Raw genomic sequence first — 20,862 nt, 5'->3', positions numbered from 1 at the left:
AGACACTCTTAAGAGAAATTAAAGAGGACACTAACAAATGGAAACTCATCCCATGCTCTTGGCTAGGAAGAATTAATATAGTCAAAATGGCCATCCTGCCCAAAGCAATATACAGATTTGATGCAATCCCTATCTAATTACCAACAACATTCTTTAACGAACTGGAACAAATAGTTCAAAAATTCATATGGAAACAACAAAGACCCCGAATAGTGAAAGTAATCCTGAGAAGGAAGAATAAAGAGGGGGGGGGGATCTCGCTCCCCAACTTCAAGCTCTACTACAAAGCCATAGTAGTCAAGACAATTTGGTACTGGCACAAGAACAGAGCCACAGACCAGTGGAACAGAATAGAGACTCCAGACATTAACCCAAACATATATGGTCAATTGATATATGATAAAGGAGCCATGGACATACAATGGGGAAATGACAGTGTCTTCAACAGATGGTGCTGGCAAAACTGGACAGCTACATGTAAGAGAATGAAACTGGATCACTGTCTAACACCATACACAAAAGTAAATTCAAAATGGATCAAAGACCTGAATGAAAGTCATGAAACCATAAAACTCTTAGAAAAAACCATAGGCAAAAATCTCTTGGACATAAACATGAGCGACTTCTTCATGAACATATCTCCCCGGACAAGGGAAACAAAAGCAAAAATGAACAAGTGGGACTACATCAAGCTGAAAAGCTTCTGTACAACAAAGGACACCATCAATAGAACAAAAAGTTACCCTACAGTATGGGAGAATATATTCGTAAATGACAGATCCAATAAAGGCTTGACATCCAAAATATATAAAGAGCTCACTCACCTCCACAAACAAAAAGCAAATACTCCTATTAAAAAATGGGCACAGGAGCTGAGCAGACAGTTCTCCAAAGAAGAAATTCAGGTGGCCAACAGACACATGAAAAGATGCTCCACATCGCTTGTCTTCAGAGAAATGCAAATTAAAACCACAATGAGATATCACCTCACACCAGTAAGGATCACCACCATCCAAAAGACAAACAACAACAAATGTTGGCGAGGATGCCGAGAAAGGGAAACTCTCCTACACTGCTGGTGGGAATGTAAATTAGGTCAACCATTGTGGAAAGCAGTATGGAGTTTCCTCAAAATGCTCAAAATAGACATACCATTTGACCCAGGAATTCCACTTCTAGGAATTTACCCTAAGAATGCAGCATTCCAGTTTGAAAAAGACAGATGCACCCCTATGTTTATCGCAGCACTGTTTACAATAGCCAAGAAATGGAAGCAACCTAAGTGTCCATCAGTAGATGACTGGATAAAGAAGATGTGGTGCATATACACAATGGAATTATTCAGCCACAAGAAGAAAAGAAATCCTACCATTTGCGGCAACATGGATAGAGCTAGAGGGTATTATGCTCAGTGAAATAAGCCAGGCAGAGAAAGATAATTACCAAATAATTTCACTCATATGTGGAGTAGAAGAACAAAGAAAAACCTGAAGGAACAAAACTGCAGCAGAATCACAGAATCCAAGAATGGACTAACAGGTACCAAAGGGAAAGGGACTGGGGAGGATGGGTGGGAAGGGAGGGATAGGGGCAGGGAAAAAGAAAGAGGGCATTACGATTAGCATGTATAATGTGGGGGGGGGCATGGGGAGGGCTGTGCAACACACAGAAGACAAGTAGTGATTCTACACCATCTTACTATGCTGATGCTGAAGGACAGTGACTGTAATGGGGTTTGTGGGGGGACTTGGTGAAGGGGTGAGGCTAGTAAACATAATGTTCTGCATGTAATTGTAGATTAATGGTAACAAAATAATAATAATAATTACAGTTCAGGATGGACTAATTATCTCAAGCTGTTGCCACTTTCATCAGAAGAGTATTTACCTTCTGAAAAATGCCACCAAAAAAAAAAAAAGGCAAACAGGTCAGGTCAGAAGTGATCACTGTGTAGACTTAGTCTCATGGTCGTCTAAGAAGACACATTACAGTTAGTGAGCAAACCCCGTACACTCACCATACTCACCCGTTCCAATACCCATCCCAGCAAGTTTGATGCAACGTACAAATGCCTGAACACTGGGATGTCTGCACTACATAATTGTTGACCATGAGATGTTTCTTAACCACACATATTTCACTGCTCTAACCCTAGGTAGATTGTGAACTCACTTCAAAATCTAGAACTAGGAGGTTCCAGCAGCTACCAGAGACATGGCTTATTAGTTCAAAATTATGTACACATAAGTCAAAAATATTAAATCTCTAAATAAAGATCCTGAAAAGCATTCAGAAATGGCTTGTGACAGGTAATTGTTTAAGCTATACCAATCAAAGACAGTCTCAGAGCCACACAAATGCAGAAGCCCAGCAGTCCCCTGAGGTGGAAATTCTATTGGACCAACCCACCAAAATGGTCGCTTTAAAAGACCCCAAATTTCTCCAACGTAAAAACGTCACATATTCTTCCTTAGTTTCTGTCCTTTTTATTCAACCGCAGCAGACAAACAAAGCTGTTGACTGCACCCTGTTCCTTCAAGTCAAATAAGCCAAATAACTAAGTGGACAACCAGAGCCAAGTGCTAAGTTTGGAGACAAATGCAAAAAATTTACAAATTGGCCCCACACAAATATGTATTAAGAGTCATAATGTAGAATTGTTAACATAAATTAATATTCATATTCCCAATATCCCAAAACAAGGTATATTACTGAGTAGCACAAAGATTCCAAACAAGTTAATTTTAAAGATTTTATAATTGGCCACCCTCAATTTCAAACAGCTTAGGCAACAAATATGTACCATATGAAACAGGGCAGTGTACTATTGAAAAGACAAAAAATAGCAAGTGCTGGTGAGGATGTACAGAAATGGAAACCTTCCTACACTGTTGGTAGGAATTTAAATTCGTGCAACCACTGCGGGAAGTATGATGGGGATTCCTCAAAAAACTAAAAATTGAAATACCATTTGACCCAGTAATTCCACTCCTAGGAATTTAACCAGAGAAAACAACATCCCCGATCCAAAAAGACATATGCACCTCTAGGTTTATCACCACTATGTGGAATAGCCAAGATATGGAAGCAAGCTAAATGCCCATTAATAGATGAATGGATAAAGAAGAGGTGGTACATAGACACGATGGAGTATTACTCAGCCATAAAAAGAAAATTAATCCTGCCATTTGCAACAATATGGATGGATCTAGAGGGTATTACGCTCAGTGAAATAAGCCAGGCAGAGAAAGATAAATACCATGTGATTTCACTTATTTCTGGACTATAAAAACAAAGCAAGATAAAATGAACAAAGCAGGAGTGCACTCACAGACATTTGAGAAGTGACTAGTGGTGACCAAGGGAGAGGGGTTGGGGTGGGTGGGTGAGGAAGTTGAGGGGGATAAATGGGCACGATAATTCCCAATCACAGTATAAGTTGGTCACGGGACTGTAGTACAGCATGGAGAATATAGTCAATGATTCTGCAAAATCTTTCTATGTTGATAGATAGTAACCACACTAGAGGAGGTGAGCATTTAATAATGTGGGTGACTGGAACCACTGTGTTGTACATTTGAAAGATTGTGTATCAGTGATACTTACATTTTTAAACAAGGGGAAAAAAAGCAGTATACTCCTAAATTTGAATTAGAAATATCACTATGAACTCTTGATAAATTATCTCCAAAAAAAAAAAAAGGATTTCCTAGCTCTGTCCATTACAAAAGCCTATAAACAATGACCAACCCATTAGCAATGGGCATGCTGGCACAGACTGTGGTCTCTAAATCCCATTTCCTATTACAAGAAACCAGCATCTTTGGGAAGAAAACATACCAGGTCTGGGGCAGGAAATATGTAAGATGAGCCTAAAACATCAGTCCATAGCAAAAAGCAAGGAAGCTTTCAGAAACTACCAGAGCACCAAGGAGCCAGCTGAAATGGGCGCCCACTGGACAACTCTGGGACAGTTTGGGCATCAGAATAAACGATGCTAGTAACAGACTACAACTCGTTTACTAAAATAAGAATTCACGCATATATACTGAAAAGAAAAAAGAAAATCAGACAAAGCTTCTTCCTGCGGCAGAACGCTAATTACGTAATGCCAATTCATATAGAAAAACCAAATGAAACTTTTATCACGGTTTTGCAACCATCAAACAGTAACATTTGATTCTGGCTTACTAAAGCTAGTAGCTCAAACTTTGATGAAAGAAAAGACATTAAGGAGATCTTAAAGTATCATCTCCTCACATATTATTTATCAATTAGAAGGAAAAAGTAGTAACTGCAGAGTGGAGAAACCTGGCAGATACTATCGTAACCAAGGGATCAGTGTTGAAGTCAGTATTCTCGTTATCTATTGTTGCCTAACTTCTACAAAAGGGAATGGCTTAAAACAATTTATTACTATGTTTGATGGTTCTGCAGATTGAGTGGGCTCAGCTGAGATCGCCCACACAGTTACAGTCAGATGTTGTGTGGGACTTATTTTCATCTGAAGGTTCAGTATCAGTTTGGTTAAATATCCAACATGGCTTCATACTCAGTTTCCTGGGGGCTGGAATGGCCGGAACGGTTGGGTGGTAGCCAGGCATCTCTCACCAAGCCGCTAACCTGAGCTTCCTTACAGGTTGCAGGTCTCAGTCAGACTTCTTGTGGCGGCTGCCTACGCCTAGAGGGAGCATTTCAAAGGAACAAACATTCTGAAGACAGCATTCCAAGAAACCAAGTCAGAAGCTGCAAGGCTTCTTTAAGCCTAGCAGAAGAAACACGGTCACATATGCCTCATTCTATCAGTTACCAAAAAATCACAAAGCCAATGGACACTCAATGAGAGGAATATGTGAAGCCATGAAACTTGGTGATACGGTTCACTGAGGAGCTTAGAGACTCATCATCAGTGATGACAAATATGTGCCAGTGATATGTGATCTATAATAGGAAACAGATATTTGGTTTGTGACCCCTGTTCCTGGCACACAGCTCCTAAATCCCTTGGAATTTTCAAAGTAAAGAGAACAATAAAGGTGTCTTTTGTTGCTTAACCAGGTGACTTTGTACCGCAGCTAAGGATGGGAGCTGGTTGCCAGTGGAATCAAACATGTAATTGAGAGGGTTGGAACTTCCAGTCCCAAACCACTACCCCCATCTCTGTGGGAAGGGAGGGGCTGTAGGTTGAGTGCAACCAACAGAGGCCAATGATTTAATCAATCATGCCTACGAAATGAAGCCTTAAAACCCCCAAAGATGGAGTTGAGAAAGCGTCCAGGTCAGTGAACATGTGGCGATTTGGGGAGAGTGGCATGCTCTGAGCGCACAGAAGCTGTACACCCTCGGCCACAGTGTGCCCTATGCGTCTCTGCCATCCGTTGTCCCTGAGTTATACCCGTTTATAATAAACCAATCCTCTAGTAAGACAATCACTCTACAGGGACTGGGGGGCGTCCTTACCCCACTGCTAACACAGGGCCTGCAAGTGAGCACAGGACCAGGGAGTGCCTGGGAATCATTTGTCAGGGAGCAGGGGTCTTAACTGCCAGCCTTACATGCCTCCCAGGTTCTTGAACACAGCAAGCACATTCGGGTGCCTGCATGTATTTTAGTTCTGTCAAGTGACAGATGAGAAGGAATCTGGAGCAAGAATTAACCAACTGTACTTTTATTTCTCCATTTCGGGACACCGTCCATTTTACTGCTAATTTCCATCACTTTTGGGAGGGAGTGGCGAGGCCGATGCCATGTGACCTAGCTCTGGTCACAAACTCAGATGGAAGGTGTCCCCATGTGTCTACAAAACAGCAACGCACTGAACTGGTAAACTGTCCAAACATACATGGGATACATGTCATACAGAAACAGACGATGAAGCTAACCGCCCTTTCTATGAAAAGGAACAACAGGGGGAATCACACCAGAGGTAACAGAGACCCACTTCCATGGGGTCGGGGAGAACAGGAGCCCAGAGGCTCCAGCCCACGTGGCACAGAACCTGCGCTCCTTAGAGTGCTGGCTGCTCTCTCTCCTAGGCCAGAGGGAGAAGGGGCCTGACTGCATGCCCAGCAGAAGCGCCTGCCTGACGGGGGCTTGGCCTGGGCCTGGCCCCCCTCTGCTCAGGGACCCTGTTCCTCATTGGTCCTAGCCTCCTCAGATGGGCACAGGAAAGGGCCTATAGGTGTGCTAAGGAGCCTGAGCAAAAACTGCTGGACCTGCACCCTGCTGGCCTCTGCGTGGGCCCTGGGGCCCCAGAGCAGATGGAAGCGAGCAGGATTGCTGTCGGGAACCTGCTGGTACTCCAGGTACTGCTCCTGCACCCAGACCCTGGTGATGAGCTCCCTGGGCTCCCCGAAGATGCAGTGCTCCCTCCCGGAGTACACCCCCCTGGCACTAAGTATTTCCCACATATACTTCTCTGGGATCCGGCCCCCCCACAGGAAAATCTTGCCCAGGAGCAGCGCCAGGAGGCCGGTCTTGGGGAGGCGCTGCTCTTCGGTCACCCCATCCCAGGTGAGGCCCAGGGTGGGGACCAGGACATAGGAGTGGCTGCTGGGATCTACTTCCTTTACATCAATGCCGTAGGTCAGCTCCAAGGACAAGGAGGCACGGCTGAGGATGTCAGGGAAGTGGTCCTGGTGATCCTGGGCGACCAGCTCCAGCATCTCTGCCTTCGTGGTCGGCTCCTTGGCGCGGTACTTGTGGAGCAGGAAGGTCACCAGTTGGATCTCCTTCCTGCGCAGCGCATCTTGGAGAGAGGCCCTGGCATCCCCTGCGGCCTCGTCCCCATGGCTGCTGGAGCTATGGGCGTGGGGCTCACTTCCCAGGGTGGCTGGCCCATCCTGAGACGAAGGCTGGGCCCCTTCCAGGCCCTGGGCTTCGCTCGCCTCCTGCTGGGCCTCCTCCAACAGGCACTGCACACTCCTCGCGCCCAGAGGCATGCTGACGCTGCTCAGGGGAATGGCAACCTGCAGGGGTGATGGGGGGAAGTGGGCACCGGGGACCCTGGGGCTCTGCTTTGGGGGTGGGCTCCTGCCTCCCAGGGGTCTCCCCTGCTGGGCGGGCAGTCTGTCCATGCACAACCCAAAGGATGAAATGATGGGTCCCTGGTGGTGTGCCAGCCGAGCCCGAGGATGAGGGACTGGAGGCTGAGGGGACCCGTCCCGTATGCAAGAGCCCTGAGGACACATACAGGTCGGGCGCCCCACCTTGTCTCCTGGCTCAGCCTGGTCCTCCATGGCTCTGCGACCTCAGGACAGGTGCCGCAGGACTTCAGCTGCCGTTTCCTGATGTCCCTGCCAGAGGACACGAGCAGGCATCTCAGGGTGAGGTCCGCCAGCCCAGCCCTGGGCGCCCCGTGCTGACAGGAGGGGTGGGCCTGCCTCTGTGAGGTCTCTGCCTGGCCAGGGAAGGTTGCCCCCTCCTGGCTCGCTCAGGGTCCACACCTCCCACGGATGCTGGCCTGAGACAAAGCTCTTGGAACAGGGCACACACGCCCAGAAGGGATCAGAAGGAAGTGTGGGGACCACGCGTACCCAGGCCCGGCCCAGGGCTGGCGATGCTCCTGGCATGGAGAAGCCTGTCGGGGCCTGGGGTGCTGTCTCAGCTGGCCTGGGTCCAGGCGTCACTTACAGGCCCTCCCCTCCCTGAGAACACCGACCCAGACATGAGGAGGGGCTCAGCCTGACAGGCACTGCTGGGATTTCCCAGGCCTCACAGCAGGGCCGGCCCTCTCTAGGTTCTGGGCATCGGGGTACACTCCCTGCTCCCTCAGGGTCCTCACCATGATATTGGCAGGACCCCAGACTCCTGCCTCTGTGGCCCCGCTGCCCCTCTTTAGACCTCCTGACCCGGGGCACTCAGACCAAGGTCCTCACCTCCCTGAGAACTCAGAGATGTGTCATGAGGCCCCACATGCACACTCCGTGAACCCCAGCAGGATCCCAAAGGCTGCCATTAGGGCCGGCCCCTGTCCTGGTGGGGGGGCTGTCGGCCTCCCGTAGGTCATCCCTTCACCCGTGCCGGGGCCTGCGCTTCCTCCCAGCCCCCACCGGGCATAGTGGGCATCTCCTGCTTAGACTCAGACCTCACGACCCGGGGGACTCTCCCCCTTCCCGCCCATGCGACGAAGGAGCGTGTGACTTAGGCCTTCCGCTCACTATTCATTCCAGGGCTGAGGAAAGAGGACAGCTGGACTCTCCGGAGTCCTTTCCTTTCTGAGTTGGGGATGGGGGTATGGCCGGTCCTCAGGAATGTCCTCACACTGACACGCGGCACAGCCTGGGACTCCTCCCTCTGCTGACATGACGGATCCCAGACCACCAGGGTACTCACCGTCCCCGCCCATGCGGCGGAAGGGGGAGCCTGCCTCAGACAGCCAGCCCTGCCCGGTCTCTGCACAGTCCCTCCTCCTTTCCGGGGAGCCAACCTTCATGCCCTCCCTCCTGCCGAGGCTACTCTTCCTGAGTCCCGGCAGATGCCGGGACTCCTCTCTGGCGGGACCTGGCTCAGCTCCCTCTGCCCCCTCACGTCGCCCCTCAGAACAGGGCCCACCTCCCTCAGAGGCAGAGACAGAGGTGCCAGCGCACCCCTTTAGGCCACCCCTGTCCCGGGTCTTCAGGGATCATGCCGGCAGGGCCGATTTCACGGTCCAACCCCTCTGGCTGGAGTGGGAGTCCCCTCAGCGTCTTCAAGGGTTTCCTATTTACCCCTGGCAGGGCCTGCAAAGATCCCTTCTGCTAACGTGAGGACGCATCCTGCAGGCCAAGGCCACCTTCCTGCTGACACCCGTCAGGAGCAAGTGGGGACGCCATCACTCCTCCTGACACCTGGCCTGGCCTCCCAGGATGGACCTCAGGGGCAGATACGCTTGGGGTCCCCCATTTCCTAGACAGGGTCCGTTCAGTCCTCACCCACGTTCCTGGGCACCCCTCTGTCCACCTGAAGCCACACTCCTCACACCACGGCCCTCACCTCTGGAAGAGTCCCCGCGGCAGGGGACAGGGAACACCTCATGTGCTTATCGTGCTCTGGGGCCTTCCAACACCCCGCCCAGGGGCCCTGCCGCCCTACCTGTTTGGGGTCTACGGTCCATAGGTGTTCCTCAGGGTCCTCACCTTGCCTCCCATTTGGACCCGGTCCTCCCCTCTGCCGACCCCAGGACCTGCTCCTTATGCAAGTCCCCAGTGCCGTGATACCCGGATGAGGAAGTCAGGGCCAGTTGCATAGGTTCTGAGCACCCTGGAGCTTCCCAGGCAGGCTCTTTTCGGGGGCCCAGGATCCCTCAGTCCTGCCGCGGGCTCCTCATCATGACTTCCCAGCAGGGCCTGGGCCCTCCTGTCCGATGACCCGAGGGCCTGCTCCTTAAAGCCAGTCCCAGTCCCTCTGAGGCCCGGAGGAGGAAGTCAGGGCACACCGCGTGTAATCACTCCGCCCCGGGGCCTCCCATGGCTGACAGGCAGGGGCGGCTCCTCTGGGGCCCCTTCCCCTCCTCCCTCAGGGTCCTCACCACAACGCGCGCACGGCCTGTGATCCTGTGAATGTTGATGGGGGCCCGTCCCCTCAGACCAAGGCCCTCCCTGCCCCTGAGACACTCCTGGGTGACGTCTGCGGCCGTCCCAACAGGTCACTAGGCCCAGGAGTTCCCAGGGCGATGGAAGGCAGGGCCTGAGGTCGGCTCCAGGGGCGCCCTCGGCCCTCCCTCCTGGCCTCCCGTTGACCCCCGGTGGGTCTGTGCCCCCGCCCTCAGCCCACCTGGGTTCCCTCCTCAGACCAAGGCCTTCACGCTCACGATTCAAAATGGCGGGAGGGGACATGGGTGTGGCATGTGGGAGGCGGAACCCAGCCTGAGGACCCTCCCGGGGCCTCCTTGGGCGACAGCATGGGCCCCCTGAATTCTTGGGCGGGGGCCCTCAGGCCTCCCGTGCGGTTCTACCTGGAGTCCTTGTGCGTGACCTGAATCCGGCGTCAGACACTGAGGCCGTCCCGTCCCTCAGGCCTCCCAGTCGGAAGACTAATGACATCACATCCGGAAGCTGGGTCGGAGCGCCCCCTGGAGGCTGCCGGGTGGAGCGCACAAGGATTCGGGGGCGGGGTGGGGGATCCTCGCTCCTCCCTCTGGGCATCCCTTAAACCCCGCCTTCTCCCACCTGCTGCAGCTCACGAGGCCCAGGGCTCTGCCTCCCCAGGTCCCTAGTGGATGTGGTGCGGTGGTCGGATGCGGGGAGGTGGGGCAGTGGGGGGAAGAAGGGGAGATGTGGGGGGCCGGATGTTGGGAACATGGGGGGAGGTGAGGGTGCGGGTGTCGGGAGGTGGGGGGGTGGAGGTGGGGCTTGTGGGAGCTGGGGGTTGTAGGGAGCTGTGAGGCGGGGTGAGGAGTGGGGTTTGCTGGGGGTGGGAAGTCAGTGGATGGGGGAGATGGGGGCAAGTTTGGGGGCGCGACAGTGAGAGGTGTGGGCAAGTGTCTGTGGAGGGATGTAGTAGTGAGGCGGTGTCCAGGTGGGGTTGTGATAGTTGGGGGAGTCAGGGAGGGGTGCGGGAAAATAGGGGTTGCAAAGTTTGGGGACAGGAGGTGGGGTGGTGTGCAGCAGGGCGAGGGTTTTGGGGAATGGGGATTTCGGTGGATGGGGCGATGCGGGGTGGAGGGAGGGGGGAAAGAGGCAGTGGAGAGGGGTAGTAGTGAGGTGGAGTGATGGGGTGGGGGAGGTGCGGCAGTGGGGGGAGCGGTGGGGGTATATGTGGGGTGGGATCTTGGTGCTGGGAGAGTTCTGGGGGGGTGTCAGCAAGGGCAAGTGGGTGGGTTGGAGGGAGCTGCGGGGAGGGGGGAGGGGTGGGGGGAGCTGGGGGCTGGGAAGTGGATGGGTGGGGGCGTTGGGGACCAGTGTATGGGCGCGGTGGTCAGAGGAGGGGTGGACGGGGCCGTGGGAGGTGTAGTAGTGAGGTGTTGTTGGGGTGGAGTGAGGTAAGTGGGGCAGGCGGGAGGGTGCGGGAAGGTAGGCGGTGGGAAGCTGAGGGTGTGGGAGTTGGGGTGGTGGGGGACGGGGGAGGGCTGTGTGGGGTGGGAAGTTAAGTGGGAGGGGGTATTTGGGGTCGGGTGTCGGGGCGTGCTGGTGGGAGGTGGGGCGGAAGGGATGGTGCAGAGGGTTACTAGTGAGGTGGGCTGGGTTGCCTCGGTGCCCAGCCTGACGACTGTATCCGGAGGACCATCCCGGAGCCTCAGGGCTGCTGGCGCGTCGGAGCCGGTTTCCATGACCACCAGCATCCAGCGGCTCCAGGAATCGGCAGCTGAAGTCCTGAGGAACCTGTTGTGAGGTCGCAGAGCCACAGAGGCCCACGCTGAGGTGCGCAGACTGGGGGAAAAGGACCAGGAGCGTCAGGAGCTACAGAGTAGCCAGGAAAGAGGGGGCCTGGAGAGGCTGGACTCGGCCACAGGGCACTCACTCAGTGCCAGTCCCCACGGTGTGCAGCAGCTAGGCAGGGAGCACAGGGCCAGCACACCACTGGGTCAGGGAGCCTTTCTGTGATAACAGCCAGAGACTGAGAGGGCTTTGCTGCTGTCCTTTTGCTTTCCCTTTCAGATGAGAGATGGAAGTTACTAGACAGTGTGTGCATCAGTTCGGGAGCAAATGCTCAGAGGATGCAGAAGTGGAGAGGGTCTGGGGCAAGCATGTGGCTGACCTGCCCAGGACAGGCAAAGGGCCCCAGTGACTGCTAGAGGAAGGGGCGGGAAGGGACGCCACGCAGACAGGCAGCTACCGGCTACATGGGGGCAAAGAGGGGCTAGCTCGGTGCTTCCCACCATGCTCCCATCCTCCTCCTCCAGAGGAGTCTTCTCACACATCTTTTCCTGAATCACCATCCCTCCTGACTTCTGCATACCTCTGGTAAGGGCGGGCGGGGGGGATGCAAGAAGTGGCTGACTGTGGAAGGCTTGGGGAAGTGCGCGGAGGGGAAGTGGGCCCTTAGGGCGACTGTCCGCCCAGAGTCACTGGGGCCTAGCAGCCATTCCCACCTGTGCCCTTTCCCCCGCCGTGCCAGAGGTGAGGGATTGCTCTCCTGGTCAAGGCCAAGCCCTTCCTGGTGCTCAGGGTCCTGTTCACTCTGGTTCCCATAGGAACTTGCTCCCTCACCCTCCCTGTCTATAGTGCCTTCCTCTCAAGCTTCCCATACGATGAGCCACTCCCCAGCTCCTATGCTGCCTCCTAGCCCAACTGCGGGCTCCTTCCTCTACTTGAACCTGCACAGCTCAAACCAAACATCCCAGCATCTGTCCTCCACTCCACCTGTCTGTCTAGGCTGGGGGCCCTCAGCTTCTACGTGGTTTGGTGCCCAGGCTTTGGAGTCACGCTGGCTGAAAGGGGCTCCTGGCCCTGCCTTCCAGGAGTGGACAGGAACACATTACCTTCTGGAAAACAGGGACGGCGACTACACCTACTTTTCAGGATGGTTGTGAATCTTTAATAAGATGCCAGTGTACGTGAAGTGCCTAGCCCAATGCCTGGCCTGTGCTACGTGTTCAATAAATGTGATCTGCAATTGTTGGCATCACTAGTATTACTATTGCCAGTACTGTCTTTTTTATTCATCTATGTATCCCCTTTATCTAAGCAAAAAGGGCTTAAAGCTAGCCAGTGAGCAGCTGAAGTGCTGCTGGATCTGGGGTCTGAGGTGGTGTGGGGGTGAGTTTTCTGTGTCAGTTTGGCTGGGCTATAAAGTAGCCAGTCATCGAATCAAGCACTGATTCAGGCACCGTCTTTAAGTAAAGGAGGTCACCCTTGACAACATGGGTGGGTCTCATCCAATCAGTTCAAAGGCCTTAAGAGCAAAAAATGAGGTTTCCTGGAGAAGAAATTCTGCCTCAGGACTGCAACATCAGCTCCTGCCTGCCGGCCTGCCCTAGGAATTTCAGACTTTCCAGCCCCCATGATTGCACAAGCCAGTTCCACTACGATAAACTTCTCCCACCATCCTATCAGTCTGTTCCTCGCGAGAGGGCTAGTACAGGTGGGTAAGGAAAGACACGGAGCCGGCGGAAGCCTGACGGCCGGGGTAAAAAGCCCCTGTTCTTGGTCAAGGAAGAGAAACATGATTATTGCCATCGTGTTTTGTCCCCTCACACACCATGACCTAGAGTTAATGGTCAATCTAACAAAGGGCAAGAAATCGACAATACCATAACCCACCAAGAGATTTTACTTTTTACAACATTCTTGAATATATGAACTCTCACCTCCAGTGACCTGTCATGTCAAAAGCCCCAAACACAAGCTGCAACCGAAACCGGGGAGACAAAGAAGAGCGGCATGAGGACCAGCAGCCAGAAGTGGCTTCCTCTCTCGATCCTGTCACAGACCAAGACTTCGAACATCAACAGGAGCAAGTGGATGCCCACTGCGATTAACATGGCTTTAAACTCCACACACGTTTCTCCTTCTGCTCTAAAAAGGGACATGGAAAAAGAAGAAGACACATTCAGTTCCGAATTTCCATGCTAAGCAAGCAGTCCAGGGCAAATACCAACTTCTGTTGATATGACGAACTACATTTGTAAATTTGACAAAAAGTGAAGGGAAACCAGGTAGAAAGGTAACCTGAATCTTTCATAGACAAGCTTTCAAATATCAAAGAACTGTTACATGACAACACATGAACATTACAACCAAACCACACTTAAAGTGTTAAGTGTATAAGGATATTCTCAGAGGTAATAGCCAGTAACTGTTTCCCTGACGGCATATAAACACTTCTGCTCATAACTTTAAATTCAACTACTTCCACAATTATTCAAGCTGATTGCATTACTGCTAAAAACTGACAAGCATCCCTTAAGTCTCCTCATCCTCATCTCCTAACGGATTAAAGACCACGTAAATCACATTCCATGCACTACTATAACTCCAGCTTTATGAACAAGCATGGGTTATACTTCAAGAATATATGGCAACTATTGTCAGGTGCTATTTCCTTTCTTTTCCATTAGGATGAATTAACGCCTGCAGATCAAAGAGCAGTTAAAATTGTTCTTAAACTAAATCAGTTTAATTAGCTGTTTAGGTATCATAAGCATGAACTTAAGAGATCAGCAACTGAAAAATAATAAGGCTACTATCAGGAAAATATTTAAAAATGCATTTGGAAGGCCTACGATGTTTCACTGAAATAAAGATGAACACGTATGATGTATCCTTTTGGTGACAAATACACCTGAGTTTAGGGCACACTCCTCATCTTCCTAGTGAAGGTTTCGAATAGTCCCCCAAGCTCAATTCTGCCCCACCACCCCGTTTCCTTTCTGAAGTTCCAGTCTCTGCGAGGGAGAGAGGAGAGAATCTCAGAGGCCCCAGCAGCACCAGGCTGCACAGCGGAGGGAGCCAGCGCCAAGATCATGGACCGGCTGAGGCATCCAAGAAGAAAGGCACAGAGGAGTTGAAGGTCAAGTTGCCCCCCGCTACCTGGCCCCTGAAGGCTCTGCTCTCCTTCAGAGCATCTGGGCTCCATCTTTCCCTGTCTCGGAGACTCAGCGGCAAGCTACCTCCCCCACACGGCTAAGAGTCCTAAGACCCAGGACTAGGAGACTGGGAAAGGGGAACCCCAGTTCCAGGGCTGGAACAGAAGGGCAGAGCCCTGAAGACCAGAAATAAAACTCAGGTTTGTAAAATTGCTCCTACAAACACGACAGTTCTATCCTTCCTAGTCCAGTATGGTGGAACAGTTCCGTATTTTGGATGCCTTTCGGATTACACAGGCTTTTGTGGGCTGGCTAGGAACTTAAGCACCCAAAAGAACACTTTTTTTTGGGGGGGGGGTAGGTGGAACGCCTCTCAAATACCTAATTTTTAAAAACTCAGACCAGAACTCAGTTTGCCTATATTATAGTTCTTATAAAACCCCAGCTAGGTAGAAATGAAAATAGTTCTTACTTTATCAAAAGTCAAAAACAAGGCATCACTGCCTCGGGGAAGAGACCAGTGGGTTTTATAACGCACTATTACCGATACTGGGGATTTCGTGCCCAGACTCCAGTTCCAACCGAGGCTCCGACAATGACCATTAACTTCCACAGCCATATTGGAGCAAAAACAGCCCAGTAACTCCACTGAATGATGCCATCCAGACGAAGGGCCAGTAGCACAGAGAACAGCAGCAAACAGGCATAGATGAGGAATTTACTAGGAGAAAAGTAAAACGGTTAAAGAGGATTCACTTTTATAAATATGTGATAATGAGTTGGGGAGTAGTAACAGCAGAATTTTTCAGCACATGAAATGAGGCACCAGTTCAGTTATTTATTGAAAAGTTCTATGTAGTAACGCTGTGTTAGGGATAAGAGAAACATCCGTTCCCTGCTTTCCAGGGCTGCCTGGTAGGAGGGTGTCCACACAGAAACATAATCACAATGGAGCCTGTTATGTGCTGGAACGGTGCTAGGGCAGAGGGAGATGGGAAGCCAGAGGAGGAAATAACACAGGTTCTGTGTGAGGGCACTGGGAAGCAGAGAGCTGACGACCCTGGAGCTGGTTCCAGAGGATACATGGGAAGCTGCCAGACTGGAAAGGACATGAGACGAGGAAGCATTCCAAGCAGAAGGAACTAGCCATACCGTGACATGGAGACTGAAAAAGGCTGACGTGTCCAAGATATGGTTAAGTTCTGGCTGTGACTAATTATTTCATTCTGTTTTTAAAAAGGCAGCAGCTGCCATGTTCAAATACAGTCACATTCTGGTACATGTATTATACTTTTCATGACTGAATAAATCACTCTCTTTCTCTCTCTCTCTCTCTCATACTTCACATGAAAAAGGGACTTTCTGAAGAGGATGTTCACATTCATTAGAAATTACACTGCTGAGGACATCTATTTCCAGCTTTGATGCAGTAAGAGGAATGGGGTTTTCTCCTTCCCATCTTAAACAAGAAACAGCAAAAGACATGAAATACTTTTCAGACACTAGGCAACAGGCAGCGGAGAACCATGATGGCAGAAAGAAAGAAAACGAAGGACGTAAACTCTATTTCCCCAGCTCACTGCCTGGAGCTGCAGGAGTTCCCAGGCTGCAGCAAGAAGGTCGCTAAAACCCAACTTACTGACAATAACAGTAAATGCAAATGTTCTAAATACCAATTAAAAGACAAAGACTGTCAGACTGGATAAAAAAAAGCAAGACAACTATAGACTATCTATAAGAAATACTCTTTATCTATAAAAATCAGAGATTAAAAGTAAAAGGGCAGGCAAAGCCATGCAAACACTGACCAAAAGAAAGTTGGAGTGGCTATATTAATATCTGTTAGTCTTCTATGGCTGCTGTAACAAATTACCACAAACCCTGCAGCTTAAAACAATAGAAACTTATTATCTCACAGTCATGTATCTCAGAAGTCCAGACAGGCTTGGTTGCTTTCTCTGCTCAGAGTCTCATAAAGCTGAAATCGAGATGTCAGTTGGCTGGGATTTTATGAGTGACTCTGGGAAGAATCTGCTTCTAGATTCATTCAGGTTGCTGGCAATCTGTCTCTCGTGGTTGGAGAACTGAGATCCCAGTTTTCTTTTTGGGCTGTCAGCTGGGGGTTGCCCTTAGATCCTAGAGGTCTCTGATCCCTGCACAAAGCCCTTTACATCTCAAAGCCAGTAACAGCACGTTGAGTCTTTCTCAGGCTTGGGAGTTCTTCTGACTTCCCCTTCTGCCATACTGCTCCTCCTCCAGAGAAAGTTCTCTGCTTTTAAGAGCTCGTGTGCTTAGACTGGGTCCACCTGGATAACACAGGATACTTTTCCTAGTTTAAAGTCCGTAACTGTGGTAGGCAGAATTCTAAAGATGCTCCCAAAGATTTCTGTCCTCTGGTTATTCCAGTGAAACATTAACCTAGGTACGACCATGAAAGGACTTTGCAGATGGAATTAAGGTTACTAACCAACTGATGGTTAAAATAGGGAATGATCCGGGTGAGTCCAATGTAATCACATGATCCTGTAAAAGCAGATGAGGAAGGCAGATGAGTAAGAGGGATGTGACCAAAGAGGAGAGATGAGGCAGAGGGGGTGAAGTCAGAGACATTCCAAACCTGACGACTCAACAACCTGCCTTTGCTGGCTCTGACTATGGAGGAAGGGAGCCATGAGCCAAGAAATGCAGGCAGACTCCAGAAGTTGACAATGACTCCCGGGTGACAGCCATCAAGGAAATGAGGTCCTTAACCCGACGACTTCAAGGAACTAAATTCTGAAAACAATCTGCATGACTTTGGAAGTGAATTAATCCCTAGAGCCCCCAGAAAGGAATTCAGTCAGGCCAACACCTTGACTTTGGCCTTATGAGACTCTAAGCAGAAGATTCAACTGAGCCATGCCGTTCCTGCGTCCCTGACCTACCGAACTGTGAGAAAATAAGTCTGTGTAGTTTTAAGACACTGAATCTGCGGGAATTTGTCATGGAAGCAATAGAGACTAATACTGTAACCTTAAATACATCTGTAAAGTCCCCTTTACCATGAAACACAACATATTCGCAGGTTCTAGGGATTAGGGCCTTGATATTTTGGGGGGTCCATTCTGCCTACCACAATAAAAGGTGTATTTTTGAACAAGGATTATTACCTGGAACAAAGAGGGGGAATTCATAATGATAAAGGGGTTAATCTGTCAAAGAGGATCTAACAACTCCAAATATTTGTGTACCTAATAACAAAGCTTCAAAATACATGTAGAAAATATTACTCTTTAAAATATTAGGGAGAAATAGAAAAATCAACAATTCTTATTGGAAATTAACATTTCTCTCTCAGGAACTGACAGAACACATAGAAAATTACTAAGGCTATACAAAATTATAATAACACTATCAACCACCGTAACCTAACTGATAATGATAAAGCATTCTTCCCAACAAAAGCAGAATACAAATTCCTTTCAAGCGCACGTGGAACATTCACCAAGACAGACTGGATTCTGGGTCATGACACAAGCCTCAATAAATTTAAAAGGATTGAAATCACATGAAAGTGAATCTCTACGCACAATGAGATTAAACTAAAAATCAACAAAACATATCTAAAAAACTCTAAACATTTGCAAATTAAACAATACTCTTGTAAGGAATTCATAGGTAGCAGAAAAATAAGCCACAGGAACAATTTGAAAAATTCTGGACTAAATGAAAGTAACAAAACAGCACACAAAAATTTGTGAGATATAGCCAAAACACTGCTTTTGGGAAATTTATAGCATCAAATGCTTACATTAGAGAAGCTCTGAAGTCAATGATCTAAGATTCATCTTAAGAAACCAGGAAGAGAAGGAAATTTTAAAAAAAGTGAACAGAAGAAAGGAAATGATACCTTATAAGCATGGAGAAATTAATGAAAAACAGTAGAGAGACACTAGGGAAAAATCAATGGAAGTAAAATCTGGTTCTTTGAAAAGATCAAGAAAATAAGTAAACCCATATACAACCAGAGTGAACAGGAAAAAAAATAGTTGACACAAATTTTATTAGGAATGAAAGCAGGGATTTCACTACAAATCCTAAAAACACTACAGGGATTATGAACAACTTTACACAAATAAATTTCTTGAAAGAGAGACATTACCAAAGTTCACACAAGAAGAAATACATGCTTTCATATCTCTATACCTACTTAAGAAACTGAAACTGTAGTTAAAATCCTTCTCACAAAGAAAATGTCAGGCCCTGACAAAAATCTACCAAACACATAAGGAAGACATAGCACCAATTTTCACAAACTCTGGCAGAAAAAGATGAGGGGAGAAAATCCCGATCTATTTTATGAGACCAGCATTGTCCTGATACGAAAACCTGACCAAGAAAAAAAATACAAATCAATATCCTTCATGACACAGATGCAAAAAACTAAGAAAAATTACCAAATTGAATCTAGCAGTATATGAAAAGGATATTACATTAAGGCCAACTGTAATTAAACTAGGATTGTAAGCTTGGCTTAACATTTGAAATCAACTAAAATAACCCACTGTATTAATAGAATGAAAAAGAAAAACCATAACAGTATCTCAATAGTTCCAGAAAAAGCATTTGACATAACACAACCCCAGTGAAAATCCCAGCAGGCTCTTTTGTAGAAACAATGTAAAACCTATATGAAAATGCAAAGGACCTGGAATGGGCAAAACAACTGTGAGAAAAAATAAAGTTGGAGAAACTACGTTACATGCTTTTAAGGCTTACTTATAAACCTACAATAATCAAGATAATGTGGTATTATTAGCACAAGGAGACGCACAGAGAACAGAATGTAGTTCAGAGACAGAGCCATCCAAGCACAGTCAGCTAATTTTTGATAAAGGTGCCAAGGCAATTCAATCAAGATTTGTGTTCCAACAAATGGTGCTACAACAACTGGATAGATGGGAAAATGCACCTAAACGTAACCTCACTGCATATACAAAAATTTACATGAAGTGGATCACAGACCTAGATGTTATTGCCAAAACTACAGAACATCTAGAAAGCACAGGGGAAAAAATGCTTGTCACCCAGGGTTTGTCAAAGATTTCCTACATAGGATACAAAATTGGACGTCCTCAAAATTGAAAACTCTTCCTCTCTGAATGACACAACTCAAAAAATGAAAAGTCAAGCCACGAAAAGGGAGAACATATTCTGGAAACATATTATCTGACAAAGTACCTGTATCCACTATGTATAAAGGACTTATATAACTAAAAACTGAGAAATTATCCAATTTAAAATGGCAAAGGAAACCCCAGGCACTTCATCAAATAAGCTGTACAAGAGGCAAATAAGCACATGAAAAGATACTCCATATTTTCAGACATTAAGAAAATGCAAATTAAAACAACACTGAGGTAAAACCACATACCCTGATGGCTAAAATTAAAATGATCACCTGTGACAATTGTGGCTAAGGATATGGAAGAACTGGGCTCAGACCTTGGGAGATGACTCCCCTCTGGGCCCGCCGGGGTGAAATAAACCTCAGCACCCCAAGACCTCCGAGTGCCGCTTGGTTCTTCCGTCAGTGATCCAGTCCAGGTTTTCCAGTGTTCTCCGTGACAGTCCCAAGAGCAGTGAGGGCAACACGATGGGTGACCCAAGGGCACCAATTAGTGACAGCCCTCTCAGCTTCAAGCTCTCGTGCACAGAAAGAGAGAGTGCCCGGGAAAGCCAAGGGGGCACCAGGTACACTGGGGTGGGAAGGGGCTATGCTGACCACAGGTTCAGCCCCAATGGGCTATACCCAAGGCCAATAAAGACGGTGGGTGGAGCCGAGGGGAGCAGCTGGGTTCCAGTTCATCACAGGATCCCAGGCCGGAACTTGAGACTCTCCTCAGAGGAGCTGTAATCTGCAGCTTGGACTTGGCCAAGGAGAAGGGGCTGAGCCCCACTTGGGAATTTATACCCAAAGCACCGCACAGTGAAGTGAGACAGCTTGGAAACCTGGCAGGCATCAGTGGGGTTGGGCCCTTGCCATCAATTCAGAAAAATCTTGTCCTCCTTCAGTCACCTTGCTCATCTCTGAGCACAAATTTTTAAGAGATTAAAGATGAATGTAGGCTGGGGATCCACCCCAAAGACTTAAAGGCAGAAATTCAAACCAATATGTGTACACCCATGTCCACAGCCACATTATTTTCGTAGCCAAAAGGTAGAAACAACCCCAGTGTCCACTGATGGATGAATGGATAAACAAAATGTGGTCTTTCCATACAATGGATTATTCAGCCTTAAAAAGGAAGGAGATTCTGATACCGGCTACAGTACAGATGCACCTTGAGGGCATTATTCTAAGTGAAAGGAGCCAGTCACAAAAGGACAAGTGCTGTAGGACTGTCCTTCTGTGAGGTCCCTAGAGTAGTCATATT

At 48.8% G+C, this 20,862-nt stretch overlaps 1 protein-coding gene across 3 annotated transcripts; it reads right to left on the bottom strand.

The window, feature by feature from the left end:
- Nucleotides 1-5,652: 5,652 nt before the first annotated feature.
- LOC118923992 (melanoma-associated antigen 11-like) lies at nucleotides 5,653-13,399 on the bottom strand. 3 transcript variants are annotated; one of them, XM_057495692.1, is made up of 6 exons: nucleotides 13,229-13,399; nucleotides 11,147-11,300; nucleotides 9,935-10,058; nucleotides 7,536-7,646; nucleotides 7,209-7,295; nucleotides 5,653-6,968 (listed from the first exon to the last, which is right to left on the bottom strand). In XM_057495692.1, exons 5-6 carry the CDS (start codon nucleotides 7,236-7,238, stop codon nucleotides 6,120-6,122), a joined length of 879 nt encoding a protein of 292 aa, XP_057351675.1. In that variant the 5' UTR covers nucleotides 7,239-7,295; nucleotides 7,536-7,646; nucleotides 9,935-10,058; nucleotides 11,147-11,300; nucleotides 13,229-13,399; the 3' UTR covers nucleotides 5,653-6,119. The 3 variants fall into 3 exon arrangements, with proteins under 3 accessions (XP_057351675.1, XP_057351674.1, XP_036764269.1); XM_057495691.1 differs by lacking the exon at nucleotides 7,536-7,646; XM_036908374.2 differs by lacking the exons at nucleotides 7,536-7,646; nucleotides 9,935-10,058; nucleotides 11,147-11,300.
- Between the last annotated feature and the right edge of the window lie 7,463 nt (nucleotides 13,400-20,862).

Source organism: Manis pentadactyla, chromosome X (genome assembly GCF_030020395.1).
Source record: "Manis pentadactyla isolate mManPen7 chromosome X, mManPen7.hap1, whole genome shotgun sequence".
Lineage (NCBI taxonomy): Eukaryota > Metazoa > Chordata > Mammalia > Pholidota > Manidae > Manis > Manis pentadactyla.
Note: the sequence above shows the minus strand (reverse complement) of the source record. Positions and strands in the feature narration are given on the sequence as shown.